At 47.0% G+C, this 21,089-nt stretch overlaps 1 protein-coding gene across 7 annotated transcripts in view; it reads left to right on the top strand.

Moving 5' to 3' along the window:
• Positions 1-21,089, top strand: part of CEP128 (centrosomal protein 128) — a 647,014-nt gene that overhangs the window by 175,100 nt on the left and 450,825 nt on the right. For 6 of the 7 annotated variants that reach the window (XM_029597698.1, XM_029597700.1, XM_029597699.1 and 3 more), the window contains one exon: positions 18,701-19,351. The exons of the other annotated variant lie outside the window; for it this stretch is intronic. In XM_029597698.1, the coding sequence (XP_029453558.1) occupies positions 18,701-19,351 (651 nt within the window). The remainder of the gene's footprint in view (positions 1-18,700; positions 19,352-21,089) is intronic. 7 annotated transcript variants of the gene reach the window in all.

The following is a 21,089-nucleotide window of genomic DNA, read 5'->3' as shown; positions in this document are numbered from 1 at the left end:
GTGCATTTCCTGTAGTGCTTTAAAATCGCTTCTATCTTTCACCATTAATTATTTTGTTAACGTTTTTAAGTATTAATTATTTTTTAGCATCCAAAAGATTGATTTGAGCTGATATTATCTTCAGCTGAATTATAATCATTACTGACATAAAACACACACAGATGCAACTTTGTGATTATACAGATGGCAAATAAATATAATTTATTTAGTTATTTATTTAGAAGAACTAATAACCCGCCTCCTCCAATACAGTCATTCTATGTGGGTAACAATTATACATTCACAATTAAAATGACATATGAAACTTATTCACATATTACAAAATGCAACATAAAATCATTGGTTATATATAGGTAAATAAACAATATGGGGTAGATTTTCAAAGGGTTACGCGCATAACCCTTTAAAACCTACCCCTGCGTGCGCCAAGCCTATTTTGCATAAGCTCGGCGGCGCGCGCAAGCCCAGGGATGAGCATATGTCCCTAGGCTTTGAAAAAGGGGCGGTCCAGGGGCGGGGTGGCGGTTCGGGGGCATTCCTGGGGTGAGGCGGCGGTCCGGGGGGGGGGTCCTGGGGTGGGAGCACGGCGGCGGTCTGGGGACGGTCCCGAGTCCTCCGGCACAGCGGCTGTGTCGGGAGTTGGCGCGCCGCTGAGCCTATGCAAAATAGGCTCAGCGCACGCAGAGGTAGGTGTAACTCCTGCAATAAAGGTAGGGGGGGGGATTTAGATAGGGCAGGGGGTTGGGTTAGATAAGGGAAGGGAGGGGAAGGTGGGGGGAGCGAAAGGCAAGTTCCCTCCGAGGCCGCTCCTCCAATACAGATTTCGGAGCGGCCTTGATGGGAACAGGGAAAGCCATCGGGCCTCCCCTAGGGCTCGGCGCGTGCACCCCCTTGCGCGCGCCGACCCCGGATTTTATAACATGCGCGCGGGGTAGCACGCACAAATGTACCCCGCGTGCGTACAGTGAAATATCTGCCCCTATGTGATTAACAGTCCTACAAGATACTATGAGAACAGAATGAAGACAGACATACAAACAGAAGCCATCAGCTGAAGCCAGATGGAGACCAAGAGAGAGATTCACACACACACACACACGGAGACCAAAAGAACAGAATGAGAAGAAAACAATGAAGACAGACCTGTAGAGTCATACAGACAGACACCAGCTCAGAGATCCAAAGATAATCATTGAAGGACCATACACGGAGACCCTCATAGGGAAACTACCACACAGCAGGCGTAACTTTAGCGACAGAGGTAGGGGGGGGGTTTAGATAGGGCCGGGGGGGTGGGTTAGGTAGGGGAAGGGAGGGGAGGGGAAGGTGGGGGGAGGCGGAAGGAAAGTTCCCTCCGAGGCCGCTCCGACTTCGGAGCGGCCTCGGAGGGAACAGAGGCAGGCTGCGCGGCTCGGCGCACGCAGGCTGCCGATTTTGGGCAGCCTTGCGCGCGCCGACCCCGGATTTTAATGGATTCGCGCGGCTACGCGCATATCTATTGAAATCCCGCGTACTCTTGTTTGCGCCTGGTGCGCCAACAAAAGTACGCATTTGCGCAAGTTTATGAAATCTACCCCAATGTGTTAGAGCTGTAGATTTACATATTGTCCCTCTTCCAGTCATTAGTTCAAATTTGATCATGTTATGATCACTATTGCTAACTGGCCCCACCACCGTTACCTCTCTCACCAAATCCTGCGTTCTCTCTCCAGGGGTAAAAACGCTCAAGTGGGATCCTCAGTAGGTCTCAAATCGGTTTTACTCTCAGTTCTCCACTGGTCGCGCTCAAACTCTCTCTCCGAATCCACAGATGGGAGAGATCCCTGCTGGAATACACAGCTCCTTTCTCCAGGGGAGGAAGGGGGGCAACAAAAATCTTCCTCCCAGTTCTTCTAACCAAAACGTTGTGCCCCCCAAAAAACAGATTCCAAACAGCAGAAGTTCTCTGCAGCGGGTCACCACCATTCCCCTATTCCCCAGGAGGTTGCAGAGGGCTTCCCTTTCCTGGGCACCCCAGGGAGAGGTTTCCCCATGACTTCTCTCCAGGCAGCACCCAGGGGATCTCACAGGCTTCTTACCAAGAAAAAATGCAAAAATCCAAAACAACCTTGGAAAGAAACCCAGCCAGCCAGCTTCCCAGACTTGCTCAGGGACACCAGACAGGGATTGACTGGGTCCTCTTGAGTAGGTCCCCAGATTTCAGCGCAGGAAAAGCATCTTGCACCTCCTATAAATTCAAACCCAAACTGCACTGCCTGCAGTCTCTCAGGAGATGGCTGCTTTAATTACCTACTAGGGGGACAGCCACCCCATCTCCCTCAAAGGGCACTGCCTACAGTATCTGTCCCTACTAAAGGAGTTACCAGGGCAATATTAGTAATGAACCCCAGTAGGTCATTACAGATAACATTGGAAACTGCTTAGATTATATTGTAGCAGATGGAGAAACAATCTCTATATGAATACCAATCACGAAAGGTCTTCTGTCTGAAAGCCCTTCTACCAAATAGTGGGGAGGTGGGGAGCATATGATGCGGGGTTCACCGTGATCCAAATATTTTGATCTGAACATCCTGACCTCTTGTATCTGAGGATGGACAAATCACCATCATCAGGGCCAACCAATGAGTTGATACTCAGTCTTGTTGCGTGCTAAGAGCTCTGTAAAAAAAAAAAATGGGTCTGAGATTAAACCTTTGGCCCACAACCAGCCCCAGTGTAAATGAGACCAGAAGAAGGAGACCAGACCAGACCATGCAAAAGCGGACCCCAGCCTTCGCAGAAGTATCCAGAGGAATGGAGAACCACTGGCCATGCTACAGGAAGGTGTGGAGATCTGAACACTGACATTACAAATGTGGAAATTACTTATAAAGACATTTATACATCATCCTAGCGTCTTTGGATTTGTGCCAAAATGTGCAACGTGCCGGAGTGAGTGTACACTGCCCACTGTCCTGCTTTCCAAGCGGGCTTTATCACAGCGGACCTTTTCCATCATTAAACTTCCTGTAACAATGTGACTTATGATTTTAGACTTCAGAGATAAAAACATCACTCTCTGAAACATATTTTCCCCTGAGGTTCCCCATGGAAAGTGCAGCTGTATAAATAGAAATAATCTGTAATCTATGATATTCTTATGGAAGCTTCTTAGCAAAGATGTTCTAATATAGGCAGAATGCAAGCAATTTGAAATAAATAAAAGCAAGCTGATGTCAGAATGGACTGTAACGTGGGTGTGATTGAATGTGTGGAGAAAGCCGTTCACTTCCCTATGAGTCTAGTCCAATATATAAATCACCAAACCTTAAACTATGCCACTGTGTTGTAACAGAATGTGATGCGTCTTCACAACTTTCCTTTCACAGGGGGAAGACATAAAAGGCTTGTTCAAAAACTTATCTGATGGCATTCATCGTTGCTTGAGTCCCACAAAAATACAAATGCAGCCACTGTTGCAATGCCAAAACATGTATTTATTTAGAAATTTTATATGATGTTCCATATGATGATCACACCGGTTTGCAAAGTGACATTCATAGTTATAACTCCACAAACAAACCAACAAAGAAAGAAAGATTGGTTACAGGGTGGTAGTCATAGGCAGGCATTGATATCTGTCAAGTTCAATTTTCTAGTACACATTAAAATTGATCTAGTGTATATGGCAGAGTATGGCTTATTAAGATGAAGAATCTCGCATTCTGATGTTTGATTTGTTCTTCATTATTTCATTATTTTCTTTTGTTCTTGTTTTTGTGGTTCTGTATATTTTATTTTAATGTTTTTGATGTCCTGTCTACAATGTATCAAAAGACTTTTATGAAAAATCTATATTCAGAAAAAAGTACCTTTAGAAAAATATTTAGAACATTTTTTATACTAACTAAATGGCCACATACCTGAAGTCACTGCTCTCTGATCCTTCCTGGTTTTAAAAGAACCGGGAGACTGGTGTGTCTGAAGAACCAGGAAACTCCCGGATGCCCTATAGTGTCTGGAATTGGTTCAGGGCTTGAAAATGTCTGTAAATATGTTGACAAGTTTTGACAACCTTTGGTTCCATTACATGCACTGTACATGCGAGATTCTGCTCAATGTATTACTCTGTCGAAGGGCCTTTCCTGTGACCTGTCATGGTTATTGGTACCTGTGCATATAAAATCTTCATACATGAACATCCCTCAGGGGGCAGCTATACAAATCATAGGGCAATGTTTAGAAACATCTGATATGTCTGGTGCACAAAGGAAATTCATTTGTGATATGGTTCAGATAGCATGGACTAAAAATGTTTTTCTATTTGATGATCAGTTTTTCCAGCAGATTAAGGAGACAGCCAGGGGCCACAATGGCCCATCTGTAGCATACCTCTATATCTGTTTTTGAGGAAACATACATATATATAGGTAACCATATTGAGAACACGTCAAACTGTGGAAAAGGTTCATCGATGATATATTTTTAATTTGGACTGAAACATATATAGCTTTACAAGCTTTTTGTAAATTCACTTGATGTGAATTTACAATTTTCCATACAAAGTAGCGCTGTAAATTTGTCATTTTTGGACATTTGGGTGTATAAAACAGATAGTGGTTTTTCCACTACAATATAAATTTCCTAGCATGTAGAAAGAAGGACTCAGGACCAGTGGGTTTATGCTCCCCTGCTAGCAGATGGAGATGAAGCAAGTTGACGTCACAGTATATATATTCCTGCACTGACCCCAGTCTGCCAGTATTCTCCGTCTCCAGCAGACGTGCATCTCCACAAGGGGATTGCTGCATGTCTTTTCGAAGGAGAAATTTGAAATTCTGATTTAAGGAAAAGAAAGCCCCACTCTCCTGCAGTGACACCAAAAGGTCCTTCCCCCACTTAAGAATTCCTGAGGTGATTTCCATGGTCCCTCAGAGGTGTGCCTTGTCCTGTAGCCGTGGGCTTAGCTGCTCGTTTAGCTGAAAGGCAGCAGGTGCAGGAAGCCAAGAGCAGCAGTGATGGCAGATGCCCTCTCCCCCCCGCAGCTGGAGATCATCTCTGTATTCAGCCAGTAAGTGCTGAGCTCAGGTAAGGTTTAATTAAAAAAAAAAAATTTACCTTTTAAGCAGAGACAGTTACAAGGGTTTTAGGACTTCCTCCAGTCTCCGTGCTCGGCATGCCATCCCAACCTTTGTTCCCGTTGGGATTGGGAAGCTGGGCAGCCTGGCGAGTTGAGCGGCCCCCAGTGGTGTAGGCCCTGCAGTTAGGCTTTTTCCTTGTATGCAGCGTGGTAGGCCGCACCGGCATTTTTCGTGCGCTACTGTGCATGCTCTGCTGTCCTCTACAGGCCGTCGATGTGTGCAGTATGTCAGCTCTGCGCATGCGTTGTGCACTCGCTTTTGGGCGCGCCTTTTTTCACACAACTTTTTAAACGTTCCACGCTTTGGGACTCGGTGCACAAGTTGTGCGTGCGCGTTGTCGGGCTTACTTCTGCGGTACTTCAGTTTTGTGAGCATAAATTTTTGAACACGAGCCATTCAGATGCACATTTACTGCAGCGATGGCGCTGGTAAGCAAGAAGACTAAGCGTCTTCCTATTTGTGTTGCCTGTAATATTAGGGCTTCTCAGCTTGATCTGGCTTCTAACCTGTGTCAGCGCTGCTCAGACACTCAGGGAGAGTTGTCTTCCTTGGATTTTGCTAAGCCTGGCTCCTCCCATTCTGATGATGGACTGGTTACGACCTTGGCTGGAGAGACACCAGACCTTGGTTCTCCCTTGACTGGCTCCACTGCTGGCAAGGGCAGTTCTGTGGGACCGGCTCCAGTTCCTTCTGGGCTTGGTCTGGATCTGGCTGCTTTTTCTTGGGTGGAGTTTTTTCAAGGCTTACAAGCTTTTCTTCAGGCGCAGTCCTCCACGTCATCCATTCCTGTCAGGTTGGACCCTCAGCCGGTGGCTCCTCCCTCTTCCAGTCCTATGCTCACGCACCAGAGCTCGCCTCGGCTCCCTGCGTGTGTTCCCGACAGGAATCCGGATGGCATTGATGATGAGGTAGATCCTGACTCCTTGGAAGATGGGGAAATTCCTCCAGGACTGGTGCCATTTTGAACCATGTTGCGATTCTTCATTAGAGATTAACTGCCTGCCCTGATTTCCCAGACTTTGAAACAGCTGGGTGCCTCTGGTTCGGATGCGATGTCAGAGCCGAAGAGTCCCAGTTTAGTTTCCTTATGTAAAGCATCTTGTTTGTTTTTCCCTGTGATTGATGCCATTCAGGAATTGATTGATCCGGAATGGGATGCCCCAGAGGCGAATTTCAAAGGGGGACGGACATTGGAAGGCCTGAACCCCCTGGATCCAGCTGTGAGAGAGCGTTTGCATTTTCCCAAAGTGGATGCACTGGTATGAGCCATCTCTAAGCAGACGACTATCCCCGTAGAGGGAGGAGCAGCCTTGAAGGATGTACCTGATAGGATTGAGGCTATTCTAAAGCAAGCCTTTGAAGCGGTGGCAATGACTTTACAGATTGTTTTCTGTTGCGCCCTAGTGGCATGATCTTTTCTGCTTCTCTCTCAGGAAATTGATGAGTCTGGAGGGAATTCCAGAGTGGTTATAGAGCCCACTGCTGCCTTTTTAGCGGACGCTGGCTGTGATGTTGTCCATATCTCAGCCAGAGGAGTGGCTTTGGTGATAGTGGCCAGGCGTCAGCTCTGGTTGCGAAATTGGTCAGCTGATGCAGCCTCCAAAGCTAATCTTACTAAGATGCCCTTTAAAGACTCACTCTTGTTTGGGAGCGAGTTGGAGAAACTGGCCAGTAAATGGGGAGAATCTCTGGTTCCTCGGTTGCCAGAAGATGATAAGCATTTACAGCGTTCCATTGGTATGAGGGGTCATTTTCGGGGGTTCAAAGCGGCTTCGTTCTTACAGAAGGTTGGCCTTTCAGCGGACTCGGCCTTTTGGTATGTCTCAGTCCTTTCATCCCTGACAGCCCAAGAGAGGAGCGGGCTCAGGTGGCGGATCTTCCTGAGCTTCTCAATGAAGGTTTGCAGACCCACCTTTGGGAACAAGAGATAGGGAGACATCTCTCTCTCTTCTGTTGGAGGTGGGTCAAGAATACGTCGGACCAGTGGGTCCTGGAGGTGATACAAGAAGGGTATGCGCTGGAATTTCACAGTATTCCTCAGGATGTGTTCATGTTGTCTTCTTGCCACTCCCCGCAGAAGAAGGCAGTGGAGTTCATGCTTCAAAGGCTCCTCAGGCTGAGGGCTGTGGTTCCGGTGACCACATCTCAAGAGAGTATGGGGCAATATTCCATTTATCTTGTTGTGCCGAAGAAGGAGGGCTCCTTTCGTCCCATCCTTGATCTCAAGAGAGTCAACCATCATTTGAAGTTGACTCATTTTTGCATTGAAACCTTACGCTCTTTGATAATGGCGGTGCAGTCGGGGGAATTTCTGACCTCCCAGGATCTGTCAGAGGCTTACCTTCATATTCTCATCTGATTGGAACACCAGCGCTTTCTACACTTGCAGTGTAGGGCGCTATTATCAGTTTTGGGCACTGCCCTTTGGTCTGGCAACCATTCCCAGAACATTTTCCAAGGTTATGGTGGTCGTAGAGGCGGTCTTGCGCAGAGAAGAGATCCTAGTGCACCCATATTTGGACGACTGGTTGATTCGGGTCAAGTCTCAGGAAGAGAGCTGCCTAGTGATGCACAAGGTGATCTCCTTATTACAGGAGCTCAGTTGGGTGGTGAACCTGACCAAGAGTAATCTTCAGCCATCTCAATCATTGGAGTATCTGGGGGTCTGATTTGACACAGGGAAGGACAGAGTTTTCCTACTGGAAGTTTGGATTCAGAAGCAGATGTCTCAAGTGCGTCAGTTGGTGAACACCATACACCAGATGTTGTGGATCTACCTACAGGTGCTCGCTTGATGGTGGCAACCGTGGACGTGGTGCCGTGGGCGAGGGCGCATATGCATACTCTCCAGCACTCTCTGCTGTCTCGTTGGAACCCGCAATCTCAGGACTATGCGGTTCGGCTCCACTTGCTGATGGACATCTGCTCCCATCTCCAGTGGTGGTTGCAGGAGGATCATCTGAGAAAGGGAGTTTCCTTGTCCTCTCCGACGCCAGATGTGAGTCTCCAAGGTTGGGGGGCTCACTGTATGGAGCTAACGGCCCAAGTGTTATATATCTGCTGCTCGAGTTAGCAATCTGTTATGGATCTCCGTGAGGAGATAGCAATCTGTTGTGAATCTGCTATGGAGAAGATGCTTGATGGGAGGAACAATCAGATAGGAGGAGCAATCTGTAGAGAAAGCTCTGTGTAGCGGGCTCCTGGAGAGGGAGGAGTCAGCAATCTTGTAGTGTCTCAGATATCATCTTGCTAAGGAGTAGCAATCTGTAATGAATCTGATATAGTTGTGGGTGGATCCCTGGGCCGATGGCAGATGACCACGCTCCCGGGGGATACCCCGAGAGGGACCACCGGCTAGGCTAGAGTATGGAGACAGACACACGTTAGTTCTTTAAGAACATTCCATACTGGGTCAGACCAAGGGTCCATCAAGCCCAGCATCCTGTCTCCAACAGTGGCCAATCCAGGCCATAAGAACCTGGCAAGTACCCAAAAACTAAGTCTATTCCATGTTACCATTGCTAATGGCAGTGGCTATTCTCTAGGTGAACTTAATAGCAGGTAATGGATTTCTCCTCCAAGAACTTATCCAATCCTTTTTTAAACACAGCTATACTAACTGCACTAACCACATCCTCTGGCAACAAATTCCAGAGTTTAAATGTGCATTGAGTAAAAAAGAACTTTCTCCGATTAGTTTTAAATGTGCCACATGCTAACTTCATGGAGTGCCCCCTAGTCTTTCTATTATCCGAAAGAGTAAATAGCCGATTCACATCTACCCGTTCTAGACCTCTCATGATTTTAAACACCTCTATCATATCCCCCCTCAGCCGTATCTTCTCCAAGCTGAAAAGTCCTAACCTCTTTAGTCTTTCCTCATAGGGGAGCTGTTCCATTCCCCTTATCATTTTGGTAGCCCTTCTCTGTACCTTCTCCATCTTTTATTAAACAGGTTAGTAGAAACCACCAGTAGTGGCAGTAGTGAGCTGATATGCCCGGCAGGGCTGTAGTCCTTCAGGTACTGGAACAACGATCCCAGGATGGCTGAGCTGTTGAGAAACTGTAGAAAGTGAGTAGGCAGAGTTCATGAATAGAACTAGATGACAAAACTCACGTAAGGTCTCAAGTAAGCTCAGGAGCTGGAAAGGATTAGGCCCTCGAGGAGCAAGTACCTGGTTCCAGGGAAAGCTCTGAGTGAGCATTGGTATCTCACAGTTGTTTGTAGTAGCGATAGCTTCCAGGCAGTAGAGAATCTTCAAAGTGTCCAGGAACATGGGCCCTCGAGGAGCGAGTACCGGTTCCTATCTGTAATCTGAAAATAAAGAAAAGAGCGAGGCCCCCGAGGAGCGGATACCTCTGGTAAGTCCGAGGAGGCAGAGTAGCTTGGGAGGTGTAGCCGAAGCAATCCCCTTACCCTTGCTAACTCAGTTTGTTAGCGTTTTCAAAGACCTTTAAATATTGGAAGCAGATGACGTCATCTCAGGGGGATGCTCCTGAGGTTCACGCCCTTGCTGGTACAAGAGTCGGAACGTGCGTGCCGTAGGCATCAGGACAAGTTGGTGGAGTTGCAGCATCGAGCCGGTCCGGGGACGCCGGAGAGAGACGGCATGGAGACGCCGCAGTAGCCAGCCGTCCATCAGACCTGGAGGGAGTCTCCACAGAGGTAAAGAGGGCAGAGTGAGGACGTCGAGCAGCGACGGTCGCAACACCAAGGGCATTGGAATGCTGAAGAATCCCGCTGGAACATCAGTCACCTGGAAGCCTGGGCGGTACAGCTGGCAGTTCAGCCACAGGCTGCAGAGTCAAGCAGTTTGCATAATGTCGGACAACGCGATGATGGTAATCCTTGCCAGGGAGGAACCAAGAGCCAGCAAGTATTGCAGGAAATAGACCAGCTTATGGAATGGGTGGAAGGACATCTGCAGATGATCTTGGCCTCTCACAGTGCAGGAAAAGACAACATAAGAACGGACTTTCTAAGCAAGGAGAGTCCGGACCCAGGAGAGTGGATCTTGTCAGCTGAGGTGTTTCAGCTGATTGTGGATCTCTGGGGCCTTCCGTTCCTAGACCTGCTGGCGATTTCTTGCAATGTGAAGGTTCCTTGATTCTTGGTCTGGGAATAGAAGCTCTCGTACAGGTCTGGCTGGAAGACAGATTGCTTTATGCCTTTCCTCCATGGCCCTTGCTGGGCAGGATAATTTGCAAAATCGAAGGCCACAGGGGGCTAGTATTGCTGGTGGCACTGGACTGGCCCAGGCGACCATTGTATGCGGATTTGCGAAGACTGCTGGTAGAGACTCCCCTTCGTCTTCCTCCACACAATGGATCTGTTACAGCATCTGGCTTGGTTCTGTCTTATGGTATGACCCTTGAGAGGGCTTACCTGTTGAAGCGTGCTTATTCCTCCGAGGTGATTGCCACCTTACACTGCACTCGCAAGTTCTCCACTTCCTTAGCTTATGTGCGGGTTTGGAGAGTTTTTGAGGACTGGTGTGAGGAAGAGGTGTTCTTCCTCATTCAGTTAAGATCCCACTCATTGTGGATTTTTTTGCAGAATGGGTTGAATAAAGGATTTGGCCCTTAATTCCTTGAAGGTGCAGGTTGCGGCTCTTGCTTGTTTCAGAGGCCAGGTGAATGGTGGTGCCTTGTTGTCTCACCCAAATGTCCGTTTTTTGAAGGGATTGAAGCATCTTCCGCCTCCCTTAAGGTTACCAGTTCCCTTGTGGAGCCTTAAATTGGTGCTGGATTTTTTGGTGGAACCCATGTTCCGACTGCTGTGTAGCCTTTCCTTGCAGTTATTGACCTTGAAGACAATGTGTTACCTGTCAACAGCGGCAGGTCCGGGCTTTCCTCTCCGCAGCGCAGCGTGGCAGGCTCTGTTGGCGGCAGAACGTGCCGACTTTCAGCACGCCCAAGCTCCGCCCCCCTCTGACGTGTCGCCAGCAAGACCGGAAGTTCCTGCGTTTGCGCGGGAACTTCAGAGATTTAAACCCCTGAGCCCAGCACAGCATTGCCTCAGCTACAGGCTTGCTTGTGATGGTGCTCCCCCTGCGTTTCCTTGTTTCTGTGCTGTTATTGACCTCGGACTGCCTTGGACCTTCTCTGCCTGCTGCCTGCCTTGACCACGGACTGGATTTTTACCCTGTTACTTGCTCCCTGCTCAGTTTTGGATTATAGTTTGCTTTCTGCTCGCTGCCTGTCACGACCTCGGATTGGATTTGGACTTTCTCTGCCAGTTATCAGCTGATTCCCCGAGTTAAGGTATGACTGTCGTCTACGAAGGGATTCACTAAGACGCTGCGTAACACAATGTTCCTGGTGGATATATGTTCAGCGCATTGGATTTCTGAGCTGCAGGCCTTGTCTTGCCGAGAGCCATTCCTCTAGGTGATTCCAGGGGAGTTACAACTGTATACTTTTGTATCCTTGCCCAAGGTAGTCTTGGATTTTCATTTGAATCAGTCCATCTCCTTGCTGGATAAGGTTTAACGCGCACAGCTAAGAAGATTTTAAAACATGTGTGTGTGTGAAGCAAATAGCTATTTTGCGATCCCCCCCCACCTTCCCCTCCCTTCCCCTATCTAGCCCATCCCCCAGTCCTAACTAAATCCCCTCCCTACCTTTTATTTCCGAAGTTACACCTGCCCAAGGCAGGCGTAACATGTGCATACCGGCTCGCCATCCCCTTGCACAGGCCGCTGTGCTGGAGAACTCGTGACACCACCCCCGACCACCCGGACCTGCCCCGGACCGCCGCCACGACCCAGACCCGCCCCTTCCCAAAGCCCCGGGACATACGCGCGTCCCGAGGCTTGCGCGCGCTGCCAAGCCTATGCAAGATAGGCTCAGCACACGCAGGGGCAGCTTTTCAGGGGTTACGCGCGTATCTTATGGATCGGAGTGGCCTTGGAGGGAACTTTTTTTTTGATCCCTCCCACCTTTCCCTCCCTTCCCTTATCTAACCCACCCCCCGCCCCTAACTAAATCCCCCCCCTCCCTTATTCGATGGAGTTACGCATGGCAGGTGTAACTTGCATGCGCCGGTGGGCTGATGTGCCGGAGGACTTGGGAACGCCCCTGGCCCTGCCCCCGCACTGCCGAGCCTATGCAAAATAGGCTCGGCGCGTGCACGGGTAGGTTTTCAGGGGTTCCGCGTGTATCTTACACGCGGAACCCTTTGAAAATCTACCCCTTAGTGTTTAGGTAATTGCCAGGTTCTTACGGCTTGGATTGGCCTCTGTTGGAAACAGGACGCTGGGCTTGATGGAGCCTTGGTCTGACCCAATATGGCATGTTCTTATGTTCTTATATTGGACTTGACTTCTAGTGAAGTGACTGGGTTTCTGCACACATTCATCGCACCCACATATTACAACCCAATTTTGAATTAGCTTGCTTTTTTGTTTGTTATTTACCATCTTTATAATCACAAAGATGCATTTAGGTATTTTTTATGCCAGTATTGATTATAAGACAATGTCTGCTTAAATGCAGGAACAAGATGTATATATCTGATACTCTATATACTAGCTTTCTCACCCCTTTTTAAAGCGTATGACATTGGTTCAATTTAATAATTAATTTTGTGGAAAATGTATATTATCATTCTTTGGTGAGTGGCCGAGATTGATGTTTTCATTTTTTGGTGGTCACCTTTTATTAAGGTCGCACTATTTCTAAATGCTTCTCCTAGGATTCTCTCTCTAGCTGTTCATGCTTTTCTAAAATCCACATGTGATATATATATATATATATATATATTATTGTCAGATTGTCAGTATATATATATTATTCATATATATTATTATATATATATATCATATATATTATTCATATACGCATAGCTGCGCGTATCTTATAAAATCCGGGGTCGGCGCGTGCAAAGGGGTGCACATTTGTGTAACTTGCGCGCGCCGAGCTCGGCGCGCGCTGCCTGTTCCCTTTCTTTCCACCCCCCCACACCTTCCCCTCCCTTCCCCTACCTAACCCACCCCCCTGGCCCTATCTAAACCCCTCCTACCTTTGTTGCCAGATTTACACCTGCTGAAAGCAGGTGTAAATCTGTGCGTGCCAGCGGCTGCAGGCGCGCCATCACCCGACCCAGGAGCTGGTCCAGAGGCCTCGACCACGCCCTCGGGCCGGCGCCACGCCCCCGGACCCGCCCCGAACTGCCCCCTGACCCCCGGACATGCCCCCTCCCGCCCCTTTAAAGAAGCCCCGGGACTTACGCACGTCCCGGGGCTATGGGCGCGCCGGCGGCCTATACAAAATAGGCGCGCCGGCGCACGTAAATCCGGCCGGATTTACGTGCGTAGGGCTTTTAAAATCCGGCCCTTAGGGAATAGCCACTGCTATTAATTGCATCAGTAGCATGGGATCTTCTTAGTGTTTGGGTAATTGCCAGGTTCTTGTGACCTGGATTGGCCACTGTTGGAAACAGGATGCTGGGCTTGATGGACCCTTGGTCTGCCCCAGCATGGCAAGTCTTATGTTCTTATGTTCTTAAATTCCCCGGCATCCAAACCAGCCTTTCAAGAGAGGGAACCCCAGCTCTATCCCATTCCAATATGGTTTCTGTTTTCTCGCAATCCTATCCCGACACTGCTCTCAGCTATGCAGCTACATAGTAGTAGCCCAGCCTTGGAATTCCTAGTCTCCCCTGCCCTTGTGATTGATAAAGAACTTGTCTGGACACCCTAGGCAGCCTTTTCCTCCAAATAAATCCAAATATTTTCTTCTCCCACCCTCTTAACACTGCTTCTAGAACCTGTATGGGAAAGGTCTGAGAGACACAACAGAATCTGGGCAGTACATTCATTTTAATAATCTGTATCCTTCCCAGCCATGATAGTTGTAATCTCTCCCACCTCTCTAGATCCCTATATACAGAGACACTAAAGATTTATAATTTATATTGAATAAGTCGTCTATATTCGGATAGATCTGTACGCCAAGATATTTCACACTCTCTTTGGCCAGCCTAAAAGGCAGCTGAGTCCGCAATCCACTCTCCTCTTCCCCGGACATATCGATATTCAAAATCTCTGATTTTTTCTCATTTACTTTAAACCCTGATACTACCTCATATGTCCTCAGCTCCTCAAGTAGTTTTTTTCAAAGATACATCCAGATCCGTCAGCGTAAATAAATCTTCAGCATACAGAGTCATTTTATAATCATTCTCCCTCCCACTGAGACCCCTTTTATATTCAAATTTAACCTAATTTTAGCTGCTAGAGGTTCCAATGAGAGTGCGAATAATAGAGATGACAGTGGGCAACCCTGCCTTGCTCCCCTCTGTACTGGAAATAACTCTGAGTAACCCCCATTTACCCTAATACTAGCCTTCGGTTGATTATATAATGCTTGAATCCAACTTATAAAGTATTTCCCAGACCCATTTTCCTCAAGACCTGGAGCAAGAAAGACCAGTGCACGCTATCGAATGCCTTTTCTGTATCAGTTGCTAATAAAACAGATGGAGCATCCCGCTTCTTCACCCATCACATTAAACTGATAAACCTCCTCACATTATCCCCAGCTAATCTGCTTGGAGCAAAGCCCAATCGGTCCCCATGTATTAATAGATGGGCCACTTTACTTATTTGTAGGGCTCGTTCTTTTGCCAGAATTTTCAGATCCAGATTTATTAGAAATAGGTCGATAAGAGACGCAAAAGTTGGGATCATTGCCTTCCTTCGCCAAAACCATTATGCTAGCCACATTCGCTCCAGAAGCCAGTTCTCCATTTTCCCTTACTTAATTAAGCATTTCAACTAAAGGTCTAATAATAGCCGGCTTAAAAGTTTTATAACATTTGGACAACAACCCATCCAACCATGGTGCCTTTCCGGCTTTTAAATCTGATATTACCATAGATATGTCCTCTGCTCTTATGGCTGGATTTTAAAAAAACCCTGCGCACAAAAAACGGTGGTTACGCGCACAAGAGCCAGGCCTCTGTGAAGAAGGGGTGGTCTGGGCCGGGACAGCGCCATTCCTCGCTGTCCCGGAGCCTCACGCGCCAGCCAGCTGCTGGCACGCGCAAGTTACTTCAGGTTACTTGTGAAATCCCGCACGGGACACCGATTGCAGCAAAAAATTGCACTCTCCTCTGTTTTAGCAGTGAACCCATTAGCTTGCTCACCACAGAGGTCAGACTAACTGGCCTGTAGTTCCCAGCCTCCTCCCTATTTCCACTTTTGTGAATAGGAACCACATCTGTCTGTCTCCAGTCCTCTAGAACCACTGCCACATCTAAAGAAGCATTGAAAAGGTCAGCCAGCGGAGCTGCCATGACTTCTTTAAGTTCCCTTAAAACCCTTGGATATATCCCATCTGGCCCCATTGCCTTATCTACTTTGTTTAGTCAGCTCCTTACGAACACACAGTTATGAAAAGCGATTGAGGTTTACCTCTCTTCCAATCTTATTTTTTATTTGTTTTATGTGGTCCTGCTCCAAGACCTTACACAGTGAACACTGAACAGAAATATTTGTTAAGCAATTTTGCTTTTCTTCTCATCAGATTCCATCCCTTCAACTTTGAGTCTCACAAAGCCACTTTTGCACTTCCTTCTAGCATTAGCATATCTAAAAAAAAGTCTTGTTCTCCTCTTTTTACAGTATTTGCCTTTTTTTCTACTATTTGAATGTTTGCATTCCTGACCACTCTCCCAGCTTCTCTTAGCTTTTCCAGATATTGCCACCTGACTTACTCTTTCTGTGATCTCTTGTGGTTTATGAAAGCTTACCTTTTCTCCCTTACCTTTTTAGCGACTTCTTTAGAAAACAATAGCGGACTCTTTTCCCTCTTCCCTTTATTTACTTTCCTAACAGAAAGGTTGGTTGCCCTTATGAGATCTCCTTTTAGTTTTGCCTACTGCCCTTCTACTTCTCCTAGATTTTCCCATCCAGCTAAGGACTCATTAGGTACTCCTCCAGATTTGCAAGCCAGTTTGCTTAAGCAATTTTGAAATAGCATAGGTTTTGCTTAAATACACAAAAAACAATTTTCCCAAACATTGCGAATTCAGTATCTTGCAGTGCAGTGAACAGACAGTTTCCCACTAAAGTTAGGAGGATAAATTGTTACAGATATTCAGCATAGCACTGCTGATTAGGCACTTTGCTGAATATAGTCAGATTAAAGCCTGAGTTTGCCGGATAAACCTTTCTGGCTAATTTAAGAACCGCTGTCTGACATGACTTAGGTTTGCTGGATAAGTTATCCGGCTAACTCTGAAAATTAAAGTTAGCCAGATAGATTATCCTGCTAACTTAACTCTATCCCAGATTGCCTCCTAGTTATCCATTTAACTGTTAATAGTCAGATAAAAGTTAAGTTAGAAGCATTCAAAGCAGTGGGACATTTTGAACCAGCAGTTTGTCCGGTTGAGTTCCAAACTTAGGCCTGGATTTATCAAAATGCACTAAATATTGCATTTGATAGGAAAAGGGGTGTGTTTTATGGTAATAGGCAGTTTATTGCAATTTGTGCTAATACATATGTGAAGTGCTAAGTTACTGCCAGCCTAGCTGTCAGGGCACTTCTGTGATGTGACAGAGAGAGAGAGACAGACAGACAGACTGGCTGTATTGCCCTCATCCTAGGAAAGTATGTATACCTCTATATGAGGCCCACCTAGTAACTCGAGGTGAGGTTTAGGTATTAGTGTAGGGGTTAGGGGCCACTTTGATATTCAAAATGAGACGTACGAACAGAACAGTGCTCTCTTGTGAAGATTTGATGACCTTTGGAGTGAGGAAATTCACCCAAAGATGAGATTTGTGCAAGGTTCTCTCAGCCTAGCTTGATGGACAATCTACCTGGGTAACATCAAGCTAGTTTGAGAGAACAATGCACAAATATCATCTTGGAGTGAGTTTCCTCACTCCGAGGGTCATCAAATCTTCACAAGAGAGCACTGTTCTGTTCGTACGTCTCATTTTGAATGTCAAAGTTGTCCCTAACCCCTAAACTAATACCTAAACCTCACCTCGAGTTACTAGGTGGGCCTCCTATAGAGATATACATACCTTCCTAGGATGAGGGCAACATGGCCTCTCTCTCTCTCTCTCTCTCTCTCTCTCTCTCTCTCTCTCTCTCTCTCTCTCTCTCTCTCTCTCTCCTGACAGTTAGGCTGGCTCCAGGAGCTAAAAATGTCACACCTCAAACTCCTCCCTTTTTTCTTATTTATTTATTTAAGGCTTTTATATACCGACTTTCTTGATACAGATCAAATCAACTCTGTTTACATCAAACTAAGCAGAATTATAACCAACATTTCAACAAGTGACATTTTGAGGGAGCATAAAAGTTACATTATAACAAGGTTGCCTTAACTGGGAGAAGGAAAAAAAAGAGGGGGAGAATGAAAGATAAATTACTATATACAATGGAGTATGGGAGGGAGGCAGGGGCCTCATGATGACTTGTAGGCAAGATCAACGTTTGTTAATTTACATAAGCGATACGATAATTTTAAAATCGGGCTTATTTACATAAGCGATATGTTTATTTACATAAACGAAATGATAATTTTAAATCAGGCTGTTGGGCTAGTGGCGGGGAAGGCTCGGCAGAACAGCCATGTCTGTAGTTTCTTTTTGAAAGTTAGTAGACAGGTTTCCCGTCTGAGGTCCGGAGGCATGGCGTTCCAGATGGCAGGTCCTGTGATAGAGAATGTCCTGTCTCTGATATTTGAGTGGTGAACAATTTTGATTGGGGGAACATGTAGGGATCCCTTGTAGGCATCTCTTAAGGGTCTGGTCGTCGAGCGCAATTTGAGAGGGTGTGAAAGATCTAATGGAGTCTGATGGTGAATATTTTTGTGGATAATTGTCAGTGATTTATGAAGGATCCTGAAGTTTACTGGGAGCCAGTGAAGATCTTTTAGGATGGGGGAGATATGCGCTCTCCGATTAGTATTTGTTAAAAATCTCGCCGCTGCATTTTGGAGCAACTGGAGAGGTTTATTTGCATCACACCGATCGTTATGGTGCTTTCTGAGGCGTTAAAGGGACTTAACGTATGCAAAAACGCCTTATAGCAATTTGATAAATGACCCTGTTAGCCGCACAAACCCTCTGAACATTGACCCATGACCTTTCCCCCTCCAAGGTTTAAAAACCGCCTTCTGTATTATCTACTTTCCAAATGTAAGATGCAAATGCTGTCTGTCCTTGTGGCTGTGCTCTCTTGCAATCTACCTTGGTTCTTAAACCTGCTGTCATAATGGAAGAACCTGCCTGCTTCTCTAATCATGCCATTCCTTTAAGCTAATTACTTGATGTAATTCTCGCTTATGATGTAACACGCTTTGAGCTCTCCCATTGAAAAAGCATGAAATAAATAAGTGATGATGATGATGATGATGATCATGGGAATGTGTTTGCATATTTACCTTTCCTGGACAAATCACTACTGGGCAGACTGGCTTTGGGCTATTTTAGTTTTTATCTGCTGTGATTTACTAATTTACTGTGTCAGATGGACTTGCCCTCTGCCACATTAGGAGATCCTGTGCAATAATACTTAGTAGCTTTCTTCTTTATTTTCTCCTCTTCTGTTAGATGGTGAAAGAAAAGGATGACCTCAAAGGTCAGTGGCAGTCAGCCGTCTCCCAGATCGAAAGCCTCCGTAAGGAACTCAGCGACGTGCTGGAAAAGCGCGCTCAGCAGGAAGAGGAGCTCCACTGCAGGGAGATGAGACTCAACGAGAGCCGGTCCCAGCAGATGGACCTGGAGGGGGATCTCCGGGAGGCCAGGGACATCACCAGCAGGCTGGAGAATGAGCTGCGGAAGCAGGGCGAGGTGCAGAGCCAGCTCGTGGAGGACAAGGAGCACCTGGAAGGAGAGCTTGCGGCTGCCAACAGGATCCAGACCAAGAGCAAAGAGCGGCTCTTGGAGCTGCAGGAGGCCATCTCGAACCTGAGTGCCATCCGGGCTGAGCTGACCAATAAGGTAGCGGAGGAGGCGAGAGCCAGCAAGGACTTGAGGAAGGCCCTGGCGGAGCAGCAGAAGCAGCAGGAGTTCAGCCAGGAGGAGCTGGTCTCGGTCAGCCGGCAGCTGAAGCTGGAGAGGGACGTGCACCAGAGGGAGCTGGCAGAGCTGCGCACCGGGACCCAGAACATAAAAGCCAAACACGAAAGGAATGTGCAGGAGCTGCTGACTCGCTTCCGAGAAGAACGGGATGAGCTGGAGAGCCACATCCGCAGGCTGAAGGTATCTGCTCTGATTCCCAGCCAAGCTAGCAACCGTTTTTACGTAGTTCTTATGGCAGGGAAAACCAGCTAAGGCATTTAGTTCCTCCCTTTTCATTTCAAAATGCGTTTTATTCTTAAGGAGATTACTATTTAAAGGTGTTGAAAGCTCTGTCTACATATCTGCTCCCACTATCCCACCATCCAGTCCTTCTTAGAGTGCATGCAGGTAACAAAGTGATCCCTGCAAAGTATGGATACTGAAGCTACTCGCAGTCATTCATGGAGCGCTGCAGAGATACTCAGCGCCGTACAGAAATGCATTCCAGACAGCCCCTGCTCCTAGCCAGGACAGAAAGAGAGACAGGACACACAGACTAAAAGCAGATAAAACAGTGAGGCCCTGCTTGGGAAGAACTAAATCGGGTGGGGGTTTAGGTGGGATTAATTGAAAAAGGGGGCACATTCATTTGAGCAAAGTTGCAGGGAGTGACGCTTCTTAAGAGTCAGTATTAATAGGGTGGGTGGGATATGAAGTCAGGTCAATTAACATTTAACCCCCTAAATCTAAAAATACAAATGAAGAATTTCAGATAAATATGCAGGCAACCATAAAGTCAATTCTGTTCACACTCCTCTCCAGCATTCAGCATGAATACCTGAAATTCACGCAGCGTGACCCAAGAAGTTAGAGAACAAGGGGTCATGATGTGAGGATGACAGAGGGACGTGGAGTAGCCTCCCAAGGGAAATGTTAGAGGCAGAAAGCCTGGGATAAGTACAGGGGGCGTGAGGGAGGGAAAATGGACAGCCGGCTCAGGAAAAGGAGATTTTTAGAAGCAGATTAAGCCCAGTTATACACTCACACAAAGAAAATGTACAAGAAATAAAATCTGTTGGGACAGAAAAAGAAAGCCGATGTAAGGATACTAGCAGAGGAAATGAAAGTGCAAGTTGATATTTTGGAGACTGTAATGAGTGTTACTTCTGGAAACCGAATTCCTTTTCTAAAAATTGCAATTGCATCCATTTCCCAACCACACCCTGAACTGTCCAGGGGCAACCCACCGAGGGCTTCTCGAACACGGCAGCTCACACTGCCAAAGTCCAGCCAAATCCCACAAAAACCAAACCACTCGGCAAGGCGAAGCCTGAGCCGGTGAACGGGCTCCTTTACTCAAAGACGCGTCGGATGTGAAATAATCATCCCTGCCGCTGGATCTGGGCTCAGTCTTCCCCGAAGAACTGATCCCTTCCACGTGACTGCACGTGAGTAATGTTTGCAGAGTGCCACCTGCAGACACGGCACTGTACAAGATAATTCGCTCATTTATGGAGTCCTCGCCTGAATAGAAAGGACCCTATCCAGTTGTGGGAAATCCAGGTAAGGGATCTGCGCCTCTGAATATACCCAGACAAATCAAAGTTATCCAACCAACTTTGGGATTTGTCCACCGCACAACCAGACTTTCCCGGATAATACTGAATACTGGTGGTTTACATTCATCATCCCGAGCCCAGGATGCAGCCATTTTATAACATACAGGTGTATGTGCGCGCTTGTTATAAAGCAGCCTGAATGCCCGCACAAGTGGATGCGCACACACAAGTGAATGCACACACAAGTGGATGCGTGTAAATGCTGCTTCTGCTGTGGAAGTGGGGGGATTTCAAAAGACAAGTGCGCCGACGCCCAAGTAAGGGGTAGGACTTCCAGACTCCCCTGGTTTAATAGCCTTCCTTCTCCCCTGTTAGCCCCC

This window comes from Rhinatrema bivittatum, chromosome 4 (assembly GCF_901001135.1).
Source record: "Rhinatrema bivittatum chromosome 4, aRhiBiv1.1, whole genome shotgun sequence".
Taxonomy (NCBI): Eukaryota; Metazoa; Chordata; class Amphibia; order Gymnophiona; family Rhinatrematidae; genus Rhinatrema; species Rhinatrema bivittatum.
The sequence above is the reverse complement of the archived record's forward strand: the minus strand, read 5'-3'. Positions and strand labels throughout refer to the sequence as shown.